The following is a 20,915-nucleotide window of genomic DNA, read 5'->3' as shown; positions in this document are numbered from 1 at the left end:
TTGGCAGCAAGCGGGCTGACAAGTGACAAGCCTACAGTACCATCTACAGCTTGCCTACAATCTTCTTTTCCACGCTGCTTCTTTTCTGTTTTTCTCTTTTGCAAACCGAGACTAAATTGTAAAGGCGGGACTACCTTTTGGCCAGTGTTCACAAGGTGGCTCTAATCTGGCTGAGTTACTGGGCACTTCATCACACCCAACAGTAGGTCCTGCTGCGTTTGTGACCCGGGCTTGGGAAGATGCTGTTGCAGGCTGCACCTGCACCCAGGAGAACTGGAGCTTGCAGAGGGCAAGCAGCTTCTGCAGAGGCATGGGGAGCTCCCAGCAGCACCCACACCAATTCATGGGCAACATCAAGGCACAAGCAGACATCAACCTACAGCTTGCCACGAGAATCCCATTTTTGTCCCCTAATTGATGGCAGAGACCAAGCCTTTCCTTGAGCTAATGAAATGGAAGCTCTGGGTTTTTTAAACAGCAAAATGCCTCCACTGATACTGGAAACAATTACTGCTGCTCCTTTTGATAGTCAGCCAAATAATTTGTTTTTGGCTGGGTTGAGGGGAAATGAATATTGTGGCTTCTCCTGCTATTTGTGCTGCTGGCTAATGTGACTTATTTTCCCAACACAATATTCCTAAAATTGTGAGTTGTAATGAAGGATCAGGAACATATGCATTCCTGAATATTGGACGTCAGCCCAAAATTATGTTACTACAATCTACGTTAGGACCCTTTCTGTTACGGGATGTAGCCTGTCCAAAAAAACTTGTATGAAATGGTACTAAAAATGTGCATCAGCCTTCACTTCCTACAAGTATTCACCTTATGATTTACTTAATTTCTGTTCACTTTACCCATATTGTCTCTAGGGTTACAGCCTATTTTCATGTCAAAAATTATTAGTAGGTCATTTAATACTGCAGCCAAATGAATTCTGCTTTCTAATGTATCTGACAATATCCTCAGTTGGCTTCCTGTGGAGGCAGAAAGGTAAGCCCAAGAAACTTACAAACACAAGAATATAGTGAGCATTGCGCCAAAGCATTGCACTGTCTAAGACAGTGGAAGAAAAGATGTTTCTAAATTCTTAGGCAGACTGTGACCTGAAATCAGATTTGTCTTAAAGAAAGATCAACGAACACCATCTTATGGATTTACTTTGGAATTATCCAATCATACTCTGTGTATAAAGAAAAATTTGTCTCAGAGGGAAATATTAATGATATATTCTATTACTTTGCAGTTTTAGCTTACTGATATAGAACTGATCAAACCTGAAACCATATACTTAGAACTCAATATGCACCTTGATCAATTTCACAAGCTGCTTTCAGCATATCCACTGTGCAAATTATTTTATCTACCCACAACCATACCCATCCGGAAATATTTCTGCATACAAGACATCACTGTGGCCAAGAGCACTGAATTAAGTCGACATCTCCAAGAACTGATCAGACCTCTCACTTTATGATTAATCCTTACATGGTCCCTAGCTAAGTAGTATCTAACACTCCCCAACATTCCCAAAATACTTAAGTGACAAGAGTTGCGACACCGTAAATTGAATAGTAGATTGAAACCCAGAACAAATGAGAGCTCTGTTCCTGGCTGAATGCTACCAGTACAAGCTCGTGTTATCAAACAAGCTGATTCTTTTCTATTATAAACTGATCACAAGGCAAACACTCTTAAAGTGCTCTTTTGCCACACACAGTGGAGTTGAGCAGGGGTATATATGCTATTATGTAATACTTTTTCAAGTGTGTCATGACACGTGCCTTGAAAAATTGGTTGGTGGAAGGCAATATGCACTCTAAAACCTTGAACAATAGAGGAATCTGGGATCAGGTGGCAGGATCTGTACTAATAGCAGCACTTGACAAAACCACAGCTTTGATACGGCAAGCAACTGTTCTCTATGTCACGTCCCGACTGTAACATTCTGACATTCAGTACCTTTCCAGAACAACCAGTTAACAACAGCTTACGATTCATGGTGCTCCTTCCGAAGTTTTCATTCTCCACCTCACAAAACTTCATTGAATCATTACACCTGACCACTTTACAAAACTTGGAAACCAGCACACTTTCTCCCCTAGAAGTCAGCTTCACAGCTGTCTGAGCCTAGCCGCATCTACCGTGGTAATTTCTCACACCTCAAACGAGCAAGCTTCATTTAGGGTCTCCTGTCTACCAGGAAGCTCCACCACAGGAGCATGCAGACAGATCTCTAGCAACCATTCAGTTAGGCTGCCCCTGCTTAAGGGCAGTTTGCAGTTTTTTAACTGACCAGCCTGATATAAATTCGAAGCTGCCCACGCTTTGAGCAGGGGAGATGACTGCAGAATCCCCACAGGTGTAATCAAAATTATTTCTGTGATTCTAAGACAATATCCAAGATATCAATACCACCTTGTACTGGTTTTGGCTGGGGTACAGTTAATTTTATCCACAGTAGCTGGTAGGGAGCTGTGTTTCGGATTTGTGCTGAAAACAGGGTTGGTAATACAGGGATGTTTTAGTTACTGCTGAGCAGCACTTGCACAGCTTCCAGGTCATTTCTGCCCCTCACACGTCTCTAGCAGCGAGTGCCTGGGGGGCACAAGGAGCCGGGCGGGGGGACACAGCCGGGACAGCCGACCCCAGGGGTGTCCCAGCCCATCCTCTGCCACGCTCAGCGGAGAGAGCTGGGGGAAGAAGGAGAGGGAGATGTTCAGAGTTATGTTCTGAAACGGCGTTTGTCTTCCCCAGTCACTGTTACATGTGATGGAGCCCTGCTTTCCTGGGGATAGCTGAGCACCTGCCTGCAGGTATAGAGGCATGGAAGACTTCAATCTAATTGTCCCAAACTCTAAAACACATAACTTTTGACTGCCTGGGGAGAGTGTGTCTCCCCTCTAAAGATGAACCAAGTAGGTTTCTTCACCCCTCACAAAGATCTCTCTCCTAAAACACATCAAGACGTAAATGGAAAAGACATTGCCCTTTTCACATTAATGGCTTTAGCCACAGTGTAAATTCTTGTAGCCCTTTGTTGGGACAGTGTTATGCCCACACGGGTATCTACAAGAGGAAAATCTGGTCCTCAGCCATTACCATAATAGTGCATGCCAGCCTGAGCTTCACAAGTACAAGCGTGTATGGATCACTATGATCAATCTTGCCTGCACATTTCATACACAGGACAGAGAGACTTGCCTCTGTCCTGCTGCACTTGATTCGGGTAGATAGCACATGTGATATTTACGGTATTTATACTTCAGTAATGCATGTGATGGCTATCAGTCATTTGGCTGTGAGGAACCCCCAAAAGGTGCATTTACTACACCGACTGCTGTAATCCTCAGCCTAAAATCAAATGTAATGACAAACCAGTATAAAACTGGAAAAGGATTAATGAGTTCTGCTGTACCTTGGACACTTATTTAAAAGCTATTCTGGCCATTCACATCTTTTACGCATCTTGACTCTGAGGGTGGTTGCTTTCACAGAAATAGCAACATTTGTGCACATACGTATACGGATGGACACACATTGAAAGAGCTCAGTTTGCACCTCTTGAGTGTGGGTACATGGGGTATGCTATTTTCCAGTGAAGTGCTTGACTCCTGTGAAAAGCATACTCTTTCTGCAAAAAAATGCCAGATCCTTCCCTCAGTGAAAGATCTATGAAGTTTTAGGCTGAAGAAAAACAACGAAGAACTTGTGCGACTATCAGCATTGTGTCCTGACATCTCTGACACTTCATTCTGCCTCAACAAGAGCAATTCCTATCCTAGAGTTTCATCGTTACTATTTTGCTGACAGCTATTTTAGCATTATTCCCCACCTCAACCGCTATCTGCAGTTTCATACAGGTTTTAAGCCAGTACACAGAACAACATTTGTTTTAAAACTTAGAGGTTGAAAGTCTCTGCAAGTCAGCTGTAGCAGAAATGTTCACTTCAACAATTTGATATGCATTTCCACAGTAGCAAGTAAAGCTGAATTAAAAAGTTGTTTCAATAAAAATAATTTTTAAAAATGCATTTTTTGAAAAGTTGCGATCAACTGTAACAATCAATCTTGACACATTTAATGACATAGAGGAAACTCAGTATCAAACCCCTGATGATCAGGCAGTAAGAATGCTTAGCACTTTCCAAGTACTTTCATTTAAAACTTTTTTCTGGTTATGTGTCCTAATTATTTTTTTCTTTTGCTCGAACCTTCTGCCTTCCTACAGTCTTCATAAACTAAGAGCAATTTCCTTCTTTCATTTATGTCATTATCTTCATATGGTGCAACCAACTACAGCAACACTCCCTTTGTGCCTGTTGTATCAATATTATAAGAAAATAAAATACTTAGCCTCCATTTTTCATTTAAGACTATATTTTTTTTTTTATTTTTCTAACCAAATTCATAAAATCAAAAGTACACACAATATCCAGAAAGATGTCTCACATGGAACTGCAGCTTACAGTGGACAGACAACCCCATTTCTTATATTCAGTATTTTCCCCTCTTGTTTAAACTTCAGCTTGAAGTTTTACTGCACCAAAATTCTTATCAGCACATGATGAAGGTACGTGTCTAATATATGAAAATTAATTGTGTCTAAAAACAAGTTCAAGTTCTACAACTTAACAAAACTACTTTCAAATATCTTTTATAAATTTATTTGTACTTTCATGTGAAACTCCCACATGCATTCCGACTGCAATGGAGGTATGTCAGGTTTTATCTTAAAAAGTCCTCTTAAATAGAGCCACCTATACTGGAAATGAGGACAGAAGCTTCATTCCTGAATCTAGAAATTAAAAACATTTTTACATACTTTTCCCACTCTGTGTTATGGGGTTCCAAAATCTGTATAATTTCCACTGCTGGAAAGAAGGTAAAAACATATGCACACTTCCCCTACCCCTAGATAATTCAGTGAAAACAGAAAAATTATTTGTTTTTCTCCTCAAAGATCTTTCATATCTTATTACCAACAACATACTCAGAGTATTCACTCAAGAGAGGAAGGCAAGGATTTGGCAGATACACTGGGAAGAGTTGAGAGGTGCAACCACCCAAAGAGCACAAGAGACAAATCTGGAAACTCGGAACGTGAGAAGGAATTGACATGATTTGTGGAGGAGCACGATGCTTTCCTGAATCGTTACGGACAGGACAGTGCATGAGCTAAGATAAATAACTACGTATTAAGCCTCTCAAAATCCTAAGTAACCAACTTATTGAACTGATCTTCCTTAATAGTCATAACTGCATCTAACAGCTCCAAGCATGCTAACTGGGTATCTCTGCTGCAGCGATCAACAGAAGATAACAGATACCAAAATTCAGTTGTGATTGAGTTAATGAATTGAGCAGCTGGAGCATCTTAAAGTAATTTTAGGTTGTTTGCACATACAGAAATACAACGCTCTATTGATTTATAATTGAATTTTTTCCTTTCAAATTATTCCTATTAAGGACTGACACAGCTGATACAGCTTTATTAAAAAATATCACTATTCTGCTGAATTTTAATAAAAAATATTCCCAGAAAACTGAAAGATACAGGTCTCTTGTTGAAAACACAGAAAGTGTTAAATTCTTTATCTTGGAAATGCTGAAAATACTGTGAAAGAGAACTATCTCTTCCAGAGTTCTGCAACTGAGGTAAAATAAACATATTTTAAGAGAGCTGATTGATGAAGGCAGTAATCTACATATCTCTAGTTTTCAAAAAACTCCTGCTGAAACAGTAGGAAAATACTTTGCCTTTCATAGAAACTTCTAATATCACTGACGGAAACATAGCTGAACATTCACAAGACAAAAGTGAACCAACTGGTTTCATCACATGTAATAAGCCAACTATATCCCATCTTAATTCCTTGCTGCAAACTCTCTGCTGATTTTGGAGTTCACCATTCATTGTTTAAAAATGGGAATAATTGATAAAACCAATGATAATTCAATTTTATTCTGATGTACAATAAATCTTGTCTTTTTCCTATCAGGAAAAAGGAGAAATAAAAGGAATGAATGCATTTAGATAGAAGGTAAATTAGTTGTATTTTTAATTTCAGCTACATGAAAATGGTTGGTACAAAAGTTTATTAAGAACTGAGAGTCTAAACTTTTGCATATAAACTCAGGATGGCAAGAATGGTTCTAATTGAACTAAAGCTGCTGAAGGTTTTATTTTTAAAAAGCTCATGATTAACTCATTGAAACACTCCCCCTACTCCAATTTTTGTCTTCTTTTTAACAATTAGTACCATTCTTTGAATTGCAGCAACTTGCAAGTGCTTTATAAACAACCATCTGCCTTATTGTATCTTCTCTGCTTTTCACTGTTTATCAATTTAAAAATGTAAAACACATTTATCAACACATTTATCAACAATGTAACAAATTCCCATCTGGGTTTATGAGATGCTCATCATTTCTTTCAAGAATCATGCTAACAATAATTATGAAACTATCTCTGAACCTTTCGAGTACTGTCATGTTACTGTGATGAACCAACCTACTGCCAATTGCTGCCTACAAACTAGAAGAGTTCACTGAAGCACATCTGACATAATCATTCCAGTAAAAAGTCTTCACAAACAGCAGATTTTGAAAGCGGGTTTAGCATATGCAAATGAATATATTGCATGCAACAAAGATTCATATTTAAATTTAAATTTCCTTAGGTACTATTAAGTAGTCTTCAGTCCTTGCTGTCTGTCCATCTACTTCACTCACCAAAAAGAAATGTTGAAGATAAACAGATTGTTAAAAGCTGAAAACTTTCTAAAATTCTAAAGATAGTACACATACACGATTTAGATATTTTTTGTGCTGCCCCAACTAGCATTTTCTTTCTGTTATCAAAGGCACTAGTTCAAAAATGAGTGAAGTAAAAGAAATGGAACCTTATGGAAATGTATCACTTACGGTTTAGGCACTGCTCTTAGAGAGAAATTCAATATCCTGCCCCATTTTCAGGTGCTTTATCTAGTTTGCTTAAAGTGTCCTGCATCATGTTTCTGTTTCACACTTACCTATCACAAATTGAAAATAATTAAGTTAGTACAAAAAAAACTATTCCAAAAAAAATTCCTAAAGAATTGCATATATAATTGACATCAATGTCCAAAAATGAAAGGTGTTATTTAAGCTCTTCCTCCAACTGGTGCATTCAAAAGTCTCTATTCCACGTGGATTCTTCTCTGTCTAATAAGAAATGAGATCACTCCTTAATTTATTTTAAAGATCTTGCCCAATCTCTCTTTTCTGCTCAGCTCCCTATTTTTGTCCAAATAGCACACCTCTAAAAACTTTTGAGACATTTACTCCACTATAAAATTCTGCTACAGCAAAAACCTTCTGCAACATTCATTAGTAGATAGGACACAAAATGCACAGAAATAATACTACCAAACTGCTTCCGAAGAAGACCACCCAATATGGTATTTAACCACTTTCAAGCGCAAGGATGGAAGAAATATTTCCATTAGGTTGTTTCACTCTGCCTTTGAAACAGGACATAAATTCAGGAAGAGTTTGTTATGTTCTCAGTGAGGACTTTTACTATCCACATGGAAGTTTACTCTTACTTGACTGTAATACAAGACACTGAAAAAATTCAGTTCACACACGCTCAACAGACACCTGTTAAATATCTGGCATCTAATCCTCTTCAACAGCCCTAGCCAAGCAAGCACCCTATGAAAGCAAATGTCCGTGAACCCACCTATTACATCACTACCAATTTATTTTGTCCTCTCAGTAAAACAGATTTTTCCAACCATTAAATAACTAACAGCTAATACCTAATAATGTCGAGGTACACAAACATAATTTTGCTTAATCCATGGTGTGCAGCACATACTTTATTACATCAAAGTCTCACTAGCCAGAGAAAATCTGGAATATTTAATGATAAACTGTCTGTGCAAAGAAACTGAAACTAGAGTGTAAGGATTTCTACTAATCATCTGCAAATTTTATTTGGAACTTGATCCTGCAGCCCTTATTCACAAGATCAGACCTATTGAGTTTATTCACATGAGCTTCGGCTGCAAGATTGGACCTTAAGTACTATCAGGTGCACGTGCAGCCTATCATCAGATTTTGGGTTATTCATGTAAGAAGCTACCCTTTCAAATGCAGACTACTTAATGCTTCCTTCTTCATTAACTTACATGTCCTCTTCTGCTGCTCTATGCTTTCATTTGTGCTATGTAAATAGCTTCTTTCTCTCAGTCATCCAAACAAATAACGCTCTTTGCAACCAAGGAGGAAATTAGTAGCAGGTGAACGCTTATTTTTTAAATTATGTTGAGACCAAGCTGTTTTTTAACTTAAAGGAGATCAGGAAAAAAAAAAATCGCATTTTACTACTTAGCGATCTTAATTATGGGTTGTCATTGTCATAATTCTACATACTTATTCTTTTTCCTCCACACAAATATTAACCTTGGTGGTTAATCTACTTTATGATGAGCTGGACCTAACATTCTGCACACACTTTAAAGCAGTTTATTTAGTGGGATAAGACTTCTCTGATGATGCAAAATTAACTGTATACATGAAACGTGCAAAGAATTCCTGACTTAGGTGTTCTGTATCTTTGCCTTCTGTATCTGTTCTACATATATATAAAGTATTTTCTTGTGATAGGGTATGGTAACTGTAAAAAATAACCACAATTCTTCTGCTACCTGTTTATACGCTTCTGCAGGTCATACAGTCTGCAATTACAAGACAGGGCATAAACCACTCCTTGAGCAGGACCACAGCAGAGGCATTCATATCATGGTCCTCATTATAATCTACATATTTACAAATCTTGTTTGACTTATTTAAAGACATGGGTAGCCAAGCAAACTGTCAGTACTGGTAAAAGTCTCTTCACTAGTGATGGCACTCACAAAACCATGTGCAAATATTAAATGGCCTCCAAGCAATCACAATCAAATTATAATTACCCAGTGCTAGAGCTGTGAAAGACATGCCGAGGGATAGACAATAACTGCCTACTGTAGGGCTATGGAAGGAGAATGTCAACATAATCTCTCTCATACGAAATCTCATTATCAACACAACCTATATGACTGATAAAATGCAAGGTAAAATTCCAGCAATGAATTTTAGTAGTATTTTCTCTATAATTCCAGGTAACTCCAATGTCACGATGAAGCAAGGCTGAAGCTGACTGTTGGCAATTTCAGCAGCCATACTATCAGTTGAAAGTACAGCACAAACAGTAAACACAGACATCTACTTAAAATGCAAGGAGACATACATCATGTGCGTCTAATCTGGAGTTTAACCTAGAATTCAAATCTCCATAAATCCTGGACAGAAAAAAAAAAAGTAGAATAATTCAACTTTGAACTGGAACGGTACGTCTGCAACAACTGAACTGTTGTCACAAAATTGTTCTCAATCGTACTTCAAACTTGCCACATGGATTAATCGGCAGTTAGAAGCAGCTGCAACACCATGTTCTGTGCACTTCTGTTGCCATTTTAATTTTTAAAAAGCAAATGGAGAGGCTCTCCACAAAATTCAATGCCGCAGTAGCAATGACTGAACCAGAATCACAAAATTATGAACAGTTCACTAAATTGTCTATTAGAAGCACATATCAAGAGGCTGCAGAACAAATTGTGTGCCTGAAATAACAGATCAATGAATGAAGAATAAAGAGATGTAAGAAGTGGAGACGTTGACGAACCATTGTAATTTGTGAAGAATCAATTTCCATACAGCCAGAGTAATGGCAGAACATCACAGATAGTGTATTCATGACTTCTAGCAGCAAAAAATCATGGATTACCAAATGGAAATTTATTAATGCTCCAAGAAAGAGAGAATGATGCTGTAACACGAGGCCAGGAAGTACACCCTCTTCTTAAAATTAGTAAAATACAACAAAAGCAGACCACAGTATATATATACAGTAAAAAAAAAAAGTTGCCTTGGGCAAGATGGGTATATCCTTTAAAAATGAGAAACCCAGCACACAATGACTGAGCTAACAATGGAAACACTGAATACATAAACCACTTCTGTCCAATGATACAAGTCTAGCTACTTTATCATCTTGCTGTATGTCCAGCTACATAAATGTTCAGCCACAAATACATACTAGAGATCTCCTAAAGGATGATGTTTCAAAGCAAAGGCCTAAGGCCAGATTTTGCTACATCACCTTACGAATTACATGAGCTGCTGCTTCTTGAACTATCACAGTTTGCTAAACACATTTTACCCTAGACTACAAAATGGCTAATCAGAGGGTAATATACTGCTTCTGTACTTTTCAATATCTACATCAGTGACCCACCGATCTATGGCACAAAACAAGGTTTTATCTATGTGAACAAACGCCAAAGATTTTTCTGGTCAGTGTCCCCTGTGCTCTCAGATAACTATATAAACACTCATAGTGCCAAAAACAGACAATAGAGCATTCATAAATTTGTGGCTTGTTGGAAGAACTGTGTAGTATCACGCATCTAGCAGACAACAGACTGAAATACAGATGAGTTTCTTTTTTCTCTTAAAGCATAAAACAAATAAATAACTTAAAGCAATTCACCCTGTCAGATTCCTGACCTCAAACCTTCTTTTCCTTTCACCTACCAATATAAACAAAGTGCATTTTCAAAGATCACTCAAACCTGAACATGGAGGATGATTATAACTAAGGCAAAATGCACAAGACAGATCACAGATACAAGGCATCGACTCCCTGAATACACCCCACCTCCTGGTTAACCAAAAATCACAGGAAGTCATTCATACTGTTATGGGCTGAAGCTGTGGCACTCATTATTCAGATGCACAGAATGAGGAATTCAATGATGTTGAGAAACATGTAAAAGAAGGTGTAGTGGCACAGGAACCCACACGGAAACACACTAATCTTTATACTTGTGTCTTGTCCAACTCATTTGGAAAATGGGGACATTTGAACAATACAGGCACACAAAGGTCTGCACACACAGACCATGGAATACATGCCAATCTGTTTCCTGTTGGAAGAAATATGTACCAAGAAAGACAAACAATGCAACAGATTGGGCAATAGCACATTCTCTGTTTTGGAAAACATACAGTTGAGGTGAAAGAAAGGATGCGAGAAGCAGCAGAAGTAGTAGCCCCCATCATCCCCCCCATGACACAGATCTTGCAGGAACGAGGAGGAGGAGGAGGAGGTAAAAAGCAAGGTTCTTCAGTTCCCAATAACAAAGCTCTGGCAGGATAAAGCAGTGCTCAACAGCTGGGCAGCTCCAACACAACCTGCACAGAGCCCAAGCTACCCCTGCAATGAAGTGGAGGGGCTGAGCTCACCACGGAGCACCAGACCACCACTCTGCAGAGGCCTGGCAGGGTCAGCAGTAGCTTTTCATCACCGTTTCACAAGCAGAAAGGCTGTCTCCATCACAAAGCCTCTTTGGGAGCCGCAGCAGGAATTGGGAGATAGACTAATCCATGTTATCTGTCCTGCTAAAGTCACAGCAGTCTGGCCTTCAGTGGTTTTTCATTTTACCTGAATGAAAAAGTAAAACCCGCACCACTGAAAATCCACTATGGCTTGCAATTATTCTCAAAGAACAGGAATTCTTTGTAACAGAACAGAGTACGTGTATTTAAATGGAAGCTTGTATGTGTAAAAATACAGCACTGCACAGCCCTGTGGTGTTACACCATACACATGTGAATCTCCCTCTTTATTTCCTCTCCTGGTGTACTGCTCTCAACTGAACCTCTTACTTCCACTTCTCTCAGGCTGACAGTATCCAAACTAATGCTGGTGGGGTTTCTTGGACCATACCTCACTCAGCTACATGGGCTAAGGACAGATGGAGTGCTATTCCTGTTAGTCAAGACAGGCATAGTACTTCTGCCATGCACTCCTTTCCTGAGCCTGCATGCTCAGTGCCTACAGAAGTTCCCAGAGACTATCCTGCTATACCTAGAAAAGGCCACATAATTAGGTATTTCTTCAGCTTTAACAAATGCACTCTTGGCAGCACAAGAAACTATATGAAAGCACTTGGTGATAAATTTAAGCATATACTTATTTATCCATCCAAGAAACTCAATCAAGATGGTTTATACTACTGACTTTGCAACAGTGTAGGACTAATTGTCATTTCAGACGTTTTGGTTTTCTTTTTACTCTTTAGTACACAAATGTACTGGATGGGGGTGCACGAGAAGTTGGGAGGTGGCACAGCCAGGACAGCTGATCCCAAATGACCAAAGGGATATATTCCATGCCATATAGTGTCATGCTCAGCAATAAAAGCTGGGGGGGAAAGGAGGACGAAGGGGGGACATTCAGAGTTATCTTCTGATAAGGTGTTTGTCTTCCCAAGTCACCGTTGTGCATGAAGAATCCCTCCTTTCCTGGAGATGGCTAAACACCAACCTGCCCATGGAGAGCAGTGAATTAATTTCTTATTCTGCTTTGCTTGCACGTGCAGCTTTTGCTTTACCTATTAAACTGTACCTCAGCCCATGAATTTTCTCACCTTTACCCTTCTGATTCTCTCCCCCATCTCACGGGGTGGGGGGAGCAAGTAAGCAGCTTTGGGGGGGCTGAACTGCCCACTGGGTTTAACTTACGAGAAGAACATTTGAAAGACAAAATGTCTATAAACAGGCACAACCAAACATCTCTCTGAGTAGCCTGAATTAATGTAACAGAAAGAGTAAGTGGGGAATAAATGTGTTTTATCCTTACTAAAACAATAACACTAATGAAAGCAGACAAGCCACAAGGCAAAGGCAGCTCTTGAATGACATGCCATAATGACTCCAACAGAAACCGCTGGGCAACATTATATAGTCTCTAAGAAAAAAGACCCTAGTTTGTGTACAGAACTGTGCATCCCCTTCCCCCAAAAGCCACTCTGACGTGAGCAGCATGACTACCTAGAGGTCAGAGCGCAGCGGCTGTTCTTCCTGTTGGGCAGGGGAGGCTGTGCCTGTGCAAGGGGGACCTCAGCACACGCTGCTTTGCATTCACTGGGGTCAGGTGCCTTTCTTCTCCAGTCAGTGCTCTGACTCCCGAAGCATTATGGTAAGCGTGGTACTGAAATCAGTCATTTTCACATAGAAAAGGAACCAGGGTCAGTCGCTTCTACACCTCATACATGCACAACATCCCTTCAAAAAGCCTGGGAAGTACCAGTAGCAACCAAATATCCAATACATCAACAAATATTTAATCAATTAATCATCAGATCTCTACTTAACCAAACTAGTGGCTACTGGTATCTCCTGGTAACATGAGAAAACCAGCCAGTACAAACATCTTCAACTAGAAGATAAAATGCCGATTTTGTACCTAGCACTTTGCCTTGAGGAGAACAAATTTAAAGAAAATCCTGCACTGTACAATATTCTCTGATTTGTGTAATCTACATGATACTCTGTTTTGAACACATACTGAAGTCAAATTGCAGTCTATAACACATCTTAAGCTATACAGCAAATAATGGGGATTACTGTTAAAGCATTAACACATAACAAATCCTAAAATACTTTTTGTTAAATGACTGCAGACTCACTAAATCTTTATATATAAAAGTTTAATTTCTACAGAGAAATACAACAAAGACCAGCACACCAATACACAGGCATACATGCACACAATTAATATACCTCTCCGAGAGCTTCATAGCGCTTTTGGTTCCATCTATGCAAATCTTCACGATAATTAAAAACAAATGGCTCCCCAGTTTTTATGTGTCTCAACTGCCCTTCTGTAAAAGAAAAAAATCATTAAATTTTAATATACCTCTTCATTAAAAGTAAGACACATTTAATTGCCAAAAATTTTGAAGGAAGTCTACATCTAAAAATTGGTCTATTATGAATTCCTTCTCTTTTGGTTATAGCATTTTTGAGGGAAAACAACTGTAGCATAACAACAAAATACATTCCCCCCTGAATGGTATATATTGCTAGATAAACCTAAACACAAGTGATGACAGTGAAATTATATGTAGATATCAAATGTCAAACTGCTTTGCAAGTTTGTTATGAGTTAACACTGAAATGTAAACATTAGCAGTTACTATTTGATCTGCAGTGTCAATTAGGTGGTCTAATTGTAGCTACAAATCCCCTACTTCAAAACCAACTGCATTTAGGAAGAAATGTGAATACAAATTAGGCTGGAGGCTGGAAGGAAAGGAAACATTTATGTTCAAGATTAACAACATTCCAAATTAATCTGAAAAAACCCACATTCACAATTATGGTAAATATCCCGACTCCTAGGCACCGTGCAATCTGGTAAGAGCTCTTAGATTCAGGGTACTCTGAGACTGCAACAGTAGGACAAAGGAGAATGCTTGATCAGAGCAAAACCACATGCTGATCTGAGATACCAATGCAACTTTCTGCAGTTGGCCTTGTTTATAGCAAAAGTTTACATGACAACACAGACTGAGTTAAAATAACAATAATAATAATAATAAAATGGCAACCAAGTAAGAAGCAAACTGCAGAAAACCAGTATCTCACCTGTGACATTTCAGTTTATCGGACAAAACTCAAGTTATGGTCTCAGAGCATCACAAAATTGCAGTAAATCAGAGAAACATTAAATCCAGGAATATGTACAAGTATCTCCTTTGAAAGCTCAAATGTCTGCATGATGAAAGCAAGGTTTCTCAGCAAAATGTTTCCTCTTGAACAGTAAGAAACTGCTAATTTAGTTCACACCTTTTCAGGACCTTTATATTTTGATTCTTGATGTTATAAATAAAATATTTAACATCTGATATCTGTAATAGTTCTGCTTATCTGCTTATTTAACTTTTTTTCAAGATCTGTCTTACCTTATGTACTAGACATCAGGGAAATATTTCTCCCCAACGTCATATCTCTATCCCAGGTCCAAACAGCATTCTTTTCATATTTTTATCATAACTCTATCTTCAGTTCTTCCTTCTCAACTAATTACTTTTTAAGTGTGCCATTCAGCAGTACATGAAGTTGCTCTCTCCACAAGTGAAGTGGAACAAATACCTGTTATATTTTTAGTTTGGTCTTCTGGAACCCTTGTTTTCTTCAGATTCTTATATCTGATAAAAATCTTCCTTACTTTTCTATCATAAAAAGAAGCATGACTATGACATGAGAGTACAGGACTGAACATCTGAATTAAATGTACAAAAGCAAAATGGAGACCTTTTTGCTTTGCTGACCAGTAGCATATGTAATAGGTTTTGCTACATTCTATGGAAATCACTCAGGTTGTTGAGGTTAGTGATGGAATATTCAATAACATCATTCTAAAACATCATTCCCCAAAATTCAAATTTCAGCCCTTTTATCAACCACATATGAACCATTAACTCTGAAGTCACTAAGGAAGACAGTAGACACTGTGCAGATCTAAAAATAAGGAGCTGAAAAGTGACAGAGCTGAACCCCTCCCATCAAAGAAAGAGCATCACTTTCATGACACTTTTAGTCTCTAAGTACCTTCCTGTGAAAGCCATCAGGGTATTAAAAAGCTAAGTGTTGCATAAATGACTATCATTTAAAGGAAAGATCTTTTTTTTTTTTCTTTAAAAGTGGAAGATGTAAGACAGGCAGATTTAGAAACTAAAGTTCCTCTGTTCACAGAACAGGCACTGCAAGGAAGTAGAATTGTAAACGTCCCCATTTGTCCTACAGGTTTCAAACAATCTTGAAAGAGCCATTTCCTGGAGTCTGGTATTACTTTAGCTCAGAGGCTTATTTCTCATCTGGATTTTAATATGTGTGCACTGGAAATTATAAATACTACTAACTCATTTAACACACAGATTCAGGTAACTGGAAGTACTTGTCACCACACACTTAGCTGTAATGCAAAACCGTGACCCACACCAGAAGAGTAGGAGACAGTCTATCACATTGCTCATCCTTCCATTTATACAAATAGGTGTCTTCCTATTGGTATTAATGAAATTGGAGGGATAAATTATTATCTGAATAATAACTTCTTTATATACATAAAAATTAATCAGAAAATAAAACATTTCTTAAATGAGTGACCACTCTTTATTTTTGCTTTTTAATGCTACTGCTACAGAAATTACTGTCAGAATTTTTGTATCAACACTTCTGTAATAGAAAACAGGATGTAGTACATACAGTACAAACCTACAGCACTGTATAAAATGAAGCATTTTTGTGGCGATTTTATGAAATAAAAAAAAAATATTACTTAGCTAGATTTACAAGTCTGTTAACACTAAGGCTTAAAATTTTATTCTTAACAGAAAAGTGTGAAATTCTAATAGGGTCTTATAAGGCATAATTAAAGTTCTGATAACCTCTCAACATTATTCTAAGTATAGCCTTTACAAAGCATATATGACTTACTTTCATTAAAAATGTACTCAAATCCTTCCAGAGTATCAGGAAATTCAAGTGGTGGCTCATCTTTTTTCATTAGTTCATCCAAGTCTATTCTAGACAATAAATCTAAAAAAGGAAAAGAAAAATTACATAATGCATGCTATGTCTTTTTTACTTCACTATTATCACTGACAAAATGTGTTTGTTCAGATTTGCAGATCTTGAGGGCAGAAGGACATCCTACATATTACTAAACACAGGGCTTCATTATGGGAAATCTCATTCCACATTGAAAAGCTGGGCCTCATTGTCAGTGTACCTTTTTATTTATTTTTTATTTACCTCTCTAACTCTAATGTTGATCAAAAATTGTCCAAGGACAGAGAAGCCACCAAAGACATAGTGATTTGTTTCAATGATTCTTTACCGTCAATGTTAGAAATATGTCTCTGGTAAGTTCATGTTAAAACCAAGATGCATATCTAGCTTCAGTATCAAGTCATTGACACATCTTTGTTTGTCTTCTTGAAGAGCTCAGATTATCAAATGCACGTCATCTCAGAGGCATGTACCAGCTGTGTGATCACAACACTCCTTAACCTTCCCTCTGATACCCAAGTAGACTGAGTTATCTGAATCCTTCTCTCAACCACCCTCCTTTAATAGCTCTCAAGGTAGAGAAAGCTGCCATCCATTTTAGAGCAAGCCATGACATCCACATCCTTTTCCAACTACAATGATATAACCTGGTACAGCCCGAACCCACTAATGCAAGTATGCTGAAATAAGTAGAGGCTGCATTCTTTGACACTAGAGTTAAGGATGACATGGTTTAAACCCAGCTGGAAGCCAAACACCACACAGCTGCTCATTCACCTGCCCCGGCCCAGGGCATGGGGGAGAGAATTGTGGGGGGTGAAGGTAAGGAGTCATAGGTTGAGATAAAAACAGTTTAATAATTGTAATAAAATAAAGCAATAATAACAGTAATAGAAAGTATAAACGGACAATGCACAATGCAATTGCTCACCATCTGCTGACTGATTCCCAGCCTGTTCCCGTTATTTATTATATAATAATAAATGTAATTCAGCAATTCTGAAATAACAAGATCCCAAAAGCACAACCCCAGAAGCGAGAGAGAGCCCCCCTTCCCAGCCACCCCTCCTCTATACAGTGAGCGTGACGTTCCATGCTGTGGAATATTTCACTGCCCCGTTTGGGTCTGGCACTCTGGCCGTGCTCCCCCCAGCTCCCTGTGCGCCCGCGCACAGGCAGGACGTGGGGAGGTGGGGAGTCCTTGAAATCTCTGCAACAACCAAAAATGTCAGCGTGTTATCAGCATTCTTCTCATACCACATCCCATATTGAGTCCAAAACACAGCACTATGCCAGACACTGAGAAGAAACATTAACTCTGTCCCAGACGAAATCAGGACAAATGATTTACATTTAACCAGAGGCAAGCATATAGGAATATGTTTTGTTTACATCTGACTACTAAACAATTACTGCATACACAGGTAATAGTGTAGAATCACCTCTCCTCTCCTCATTGCTCATCGCCCCCACAACCCAGTGCTATCCTTTCAACATACTTTCTGATTATTAATAAAAAAATCAAGAAACGATTCAGCAGGATTCCACTGCAATATATCTTCCTGCTTCCTCATGGATGAATTTGAATGCCACACAAACATTCAGTTCAGGAGTGCTACCCTGACTTTGAACTATTACTGTTTTATAAATCAAGATACCATGTATTACCAAGGAAGTACACTGAGTATTCTAAGTATTTTGGTTTATTACCTTTACCCTCCAAAGTTGCAGCTCAAAGGAAACAGTTTGAAAAGACACGTTTTCTTTAAACTTGCTTTGTTAGACATTAACTACACTTCCACCCTTTATTTACTTAAAATCATTACTTGAATAAATTTTGCATCCCTATTTTTGCTTAGTCTTGTCACCAGTAACCAGCCTACAGGTTACCCACGTTACCCAAGCTTAGTATCAGTACATTAATCCTTTGAAATTTCTACAGTGTTTAAAATGTACTGAAAATTAGCTTCTGCATTCCTGAGAGTTCCTTGGCCTACTCTTTTATAACTGTTCGTGTTCACATGACATTTGCTCCAGCATCCGTATGATTGTCTCCAGTTTCTCCTTCCTGAAGTGATTTCACTCGGTAAAGCTGGAGGACCAAAGGCCATCTTGTATGGCCACTGTAATTCAACATCTCTCCAACCTATACTACAGTATCTGAGCACCTCTGTGATATCTGAATAGCTATACAACATCAGATGTTGACTGGAAGATTTCTAAATGTGGCTTTCTCAACCATAGCTCGCTTTTACATCAAATCTGTTTTAACAGCAAGTCCCATGACATTCAATACACATAAGCAATCATACACTTGTTCTTGTCCATTGTCCTCTGAAAGTTCTGGGGGAGCTGCTTTGGTCCTCAGCCAAATGGTAGGAGAAAGAAAAGAACTTTGTCAGAGAAGTTTTTCAGAAAAAGGACGTAAAAAGCTTGTCCTTTCTTCCTCTGTACTTTCACAACATGAAGGTAGCAAAATAATCTTTAGCACGTCTTTCTCTCCTTGGTGAAGAGACTCCAGTCACACCACACCTCTAGAATTTAATTTCACCAGAGTTTTCATGTCTTCTTACTGTGACCTAGTTGGAAATGTGTTTACACAGAAGTGTCAGTTACTATATAATAAAATATCCATCTTCTGAGTAGCAAGGGCAACAGTATACGAACTACATTAAGCTTATCTGCAGTATGTACAGCTTGTCATGATTTACAGCTGCCATCAGAGTCACTCAGGAAGACTGCAATTGGTCTGTGCTCCAAGCACTGGCACGGCTACTTTCTTCCTGTGCAAATTTTCAAGTTAAAATTAGCTAAAGTGTTCTCATAACTTTGAGATTCTTTCAAGATCTGATCCACCGTTCTCACTTAAGATCTCGGACTCTCCAACTCAATTCGAGACTAGATCAACAGAGCCCAAAGCTGAGTGCTCTGCAGGAGACCTTCCATAGCTCAGTGGGAGTTCACTAGATCCCCTGAAGAAAACATCCTCACAGAAAGTTTTCATTATGTGGATTATTTCTTGGACACTAATCCTTAATGGAGATCAAATTAATGCCAAGTATAAAATGGGAGTTTTACCTTTCCAAACATGAAGCAAAATTTTCTCAAAATATACAAACTTGACAGAATTAGTACAATGTTTGAAAAAAAACACCACATAGGTTTTCACCAAACATTTCACAAAAACACAGTTGTAACTGAAGAAACACCATCTACTATCACTGTATAACAGAAGAAGTATTTCTAATAATAATTCGGTAAAAATAAAATTTTTACACTGGAGTTGCAAGGTATATTATTTTTTCTGTTTTGAAAGACAATTTAGAGAGTGAGTGTGATGCAAGCACTTTAAATCCAACACTTGGTTAACTTACCTGTAGGTCTAACCAACTTCATGTACTTCCCAAACTGAAAAATGCTGTTTAAAAGGTGTCATTTATTTAATTTATTCTTTCCTCAAAAAAATCACTCTGCTAAGTCACTTCAGTCCATTTATTTTTTTAAAACAAACAATACAAAGAAACTTTATAAAATCAACATGGAAATCAGTGTCCTGAAAATGTTCTCCCTGCTAACATCCTAGTCAAACAGATTTTTAAAAGCTGTAATATTGTTGTATAATTATAAAAGTGGCATAAAAATTAAATGGTAACTCCCAGAAACCAAGAACACAAAAGCACCAGTGAAATTCTTCAAAGGATAATTGTGAAAATCTAAAAAATTAATGCATATCTTAATCTGTTACTCCTCACCACAGATCATCATTTTTTGTATCATTTTCTGAGATTACTTATAATGGACACACCATTAGACAAAAAGCATTAGCAGATGGACTAGTAGTCTCTTCCAGTATTGCAGTTCCCAGACTCTCACCCATAGTTACATCAAATTATTTTCCTTTCCTTAATAATTGTTTCTGAAACATCAATATATGTAAAAAAGAAGTCAAAAAGACTCATACCCTTTAATGCAGTAGTCTTCTCTTTTTCATCTGGGCCTCCTTGCTGAAGCTGAGCCATCATTACCCAAAGTGTCAACAGATTTAAAATACTGAGGTAAATGTACATTGATTTTCGAAGTACAATCTGAAAATCAACAGGAGTTGGAAATTAACAAATTTACTGACTTCTTCAACAGATTCCATTTGCTACTGCTTACATCACAAAAAAAAAAATCAGAACTTGTTCCAAAAGCAAAACCTCCCTGAGTATTATAAACCTTTATGATATGTAAGGCAAAATTTAGATATTTTTCCTCTCCTTCAAAGCTTACACTGAACACTCTAAAGTCTCATCCTGGATTAAGACATTTTACAACAGTGTGACACACACTCCAGTATCAAGTTTGGTCAAAGATTCGAGTTCAGAAGAATGAACACTAACTTCTCCCTGACCCTAAAAGGGCATTTATCTATTAGATACTTTTTTTTTCATGATTCCAGTGTAACATCAGTAAATGAC

At 38.1% G+C, this 20,915-nt stretch overlaps 1 protein-coding gene across 2 annotated transcripts in view; it reads right to left on the bottom strand.

Moving 5' to 3' along the window:
• FAM172A (family with sequence similarity 172 member A) overlaps nt 1–20,915 on the bottom strand; it is a 272,106-nt gene that overhangs the window by 226,827 nt on the left and 24,364 nt on the right. The window contains exons 2-4 of one of the 2 annotated variants that reach the window (XM_042787776.1): nt 20,417–20,540; nt 16,381–16,482; nt 13,660–13,760 (exon numbers count right to left, since the gene is read on the bottom strand). In XM_042787776.1, coding sequence (XP_042643710.1) covers nt 13,660–13,760; nt 16,381–16,482; nt 20,417–20,522 — 309 coding nt within the window. In that variant the 5' untranslated portion in view covers nt 20,523–20,540. The remainder of the gene's footprint in view (nt 1–13,659; nt 13,761–16,380; nt 16,483–20,416; nt 20,541–20,915) is intronic. The other variant, XM_042787777.1, reaches the window with a different exon arrangement.

Source organism: Tyto alba, unplaced genomic scaffold (genome assembly GCF_018691265.1).
Source record: "Tyto alba isolate M040663 unplaced genomic scaffold, T.alba_DEE_v4.0 Super-Scaffold_13, whole genome shotgun sequence".
Lineage (NCBI taxonomy): Eukaryota > Metazoa > Chordata > Aves > Strigiformes > Tytonidae > Tyto > Tyto alba.
The sequence above is the reverse complement of the archived record's forward strand: the minus strand, read 5'-3'. Positions and strand labels throughout refer to the sequence as shown.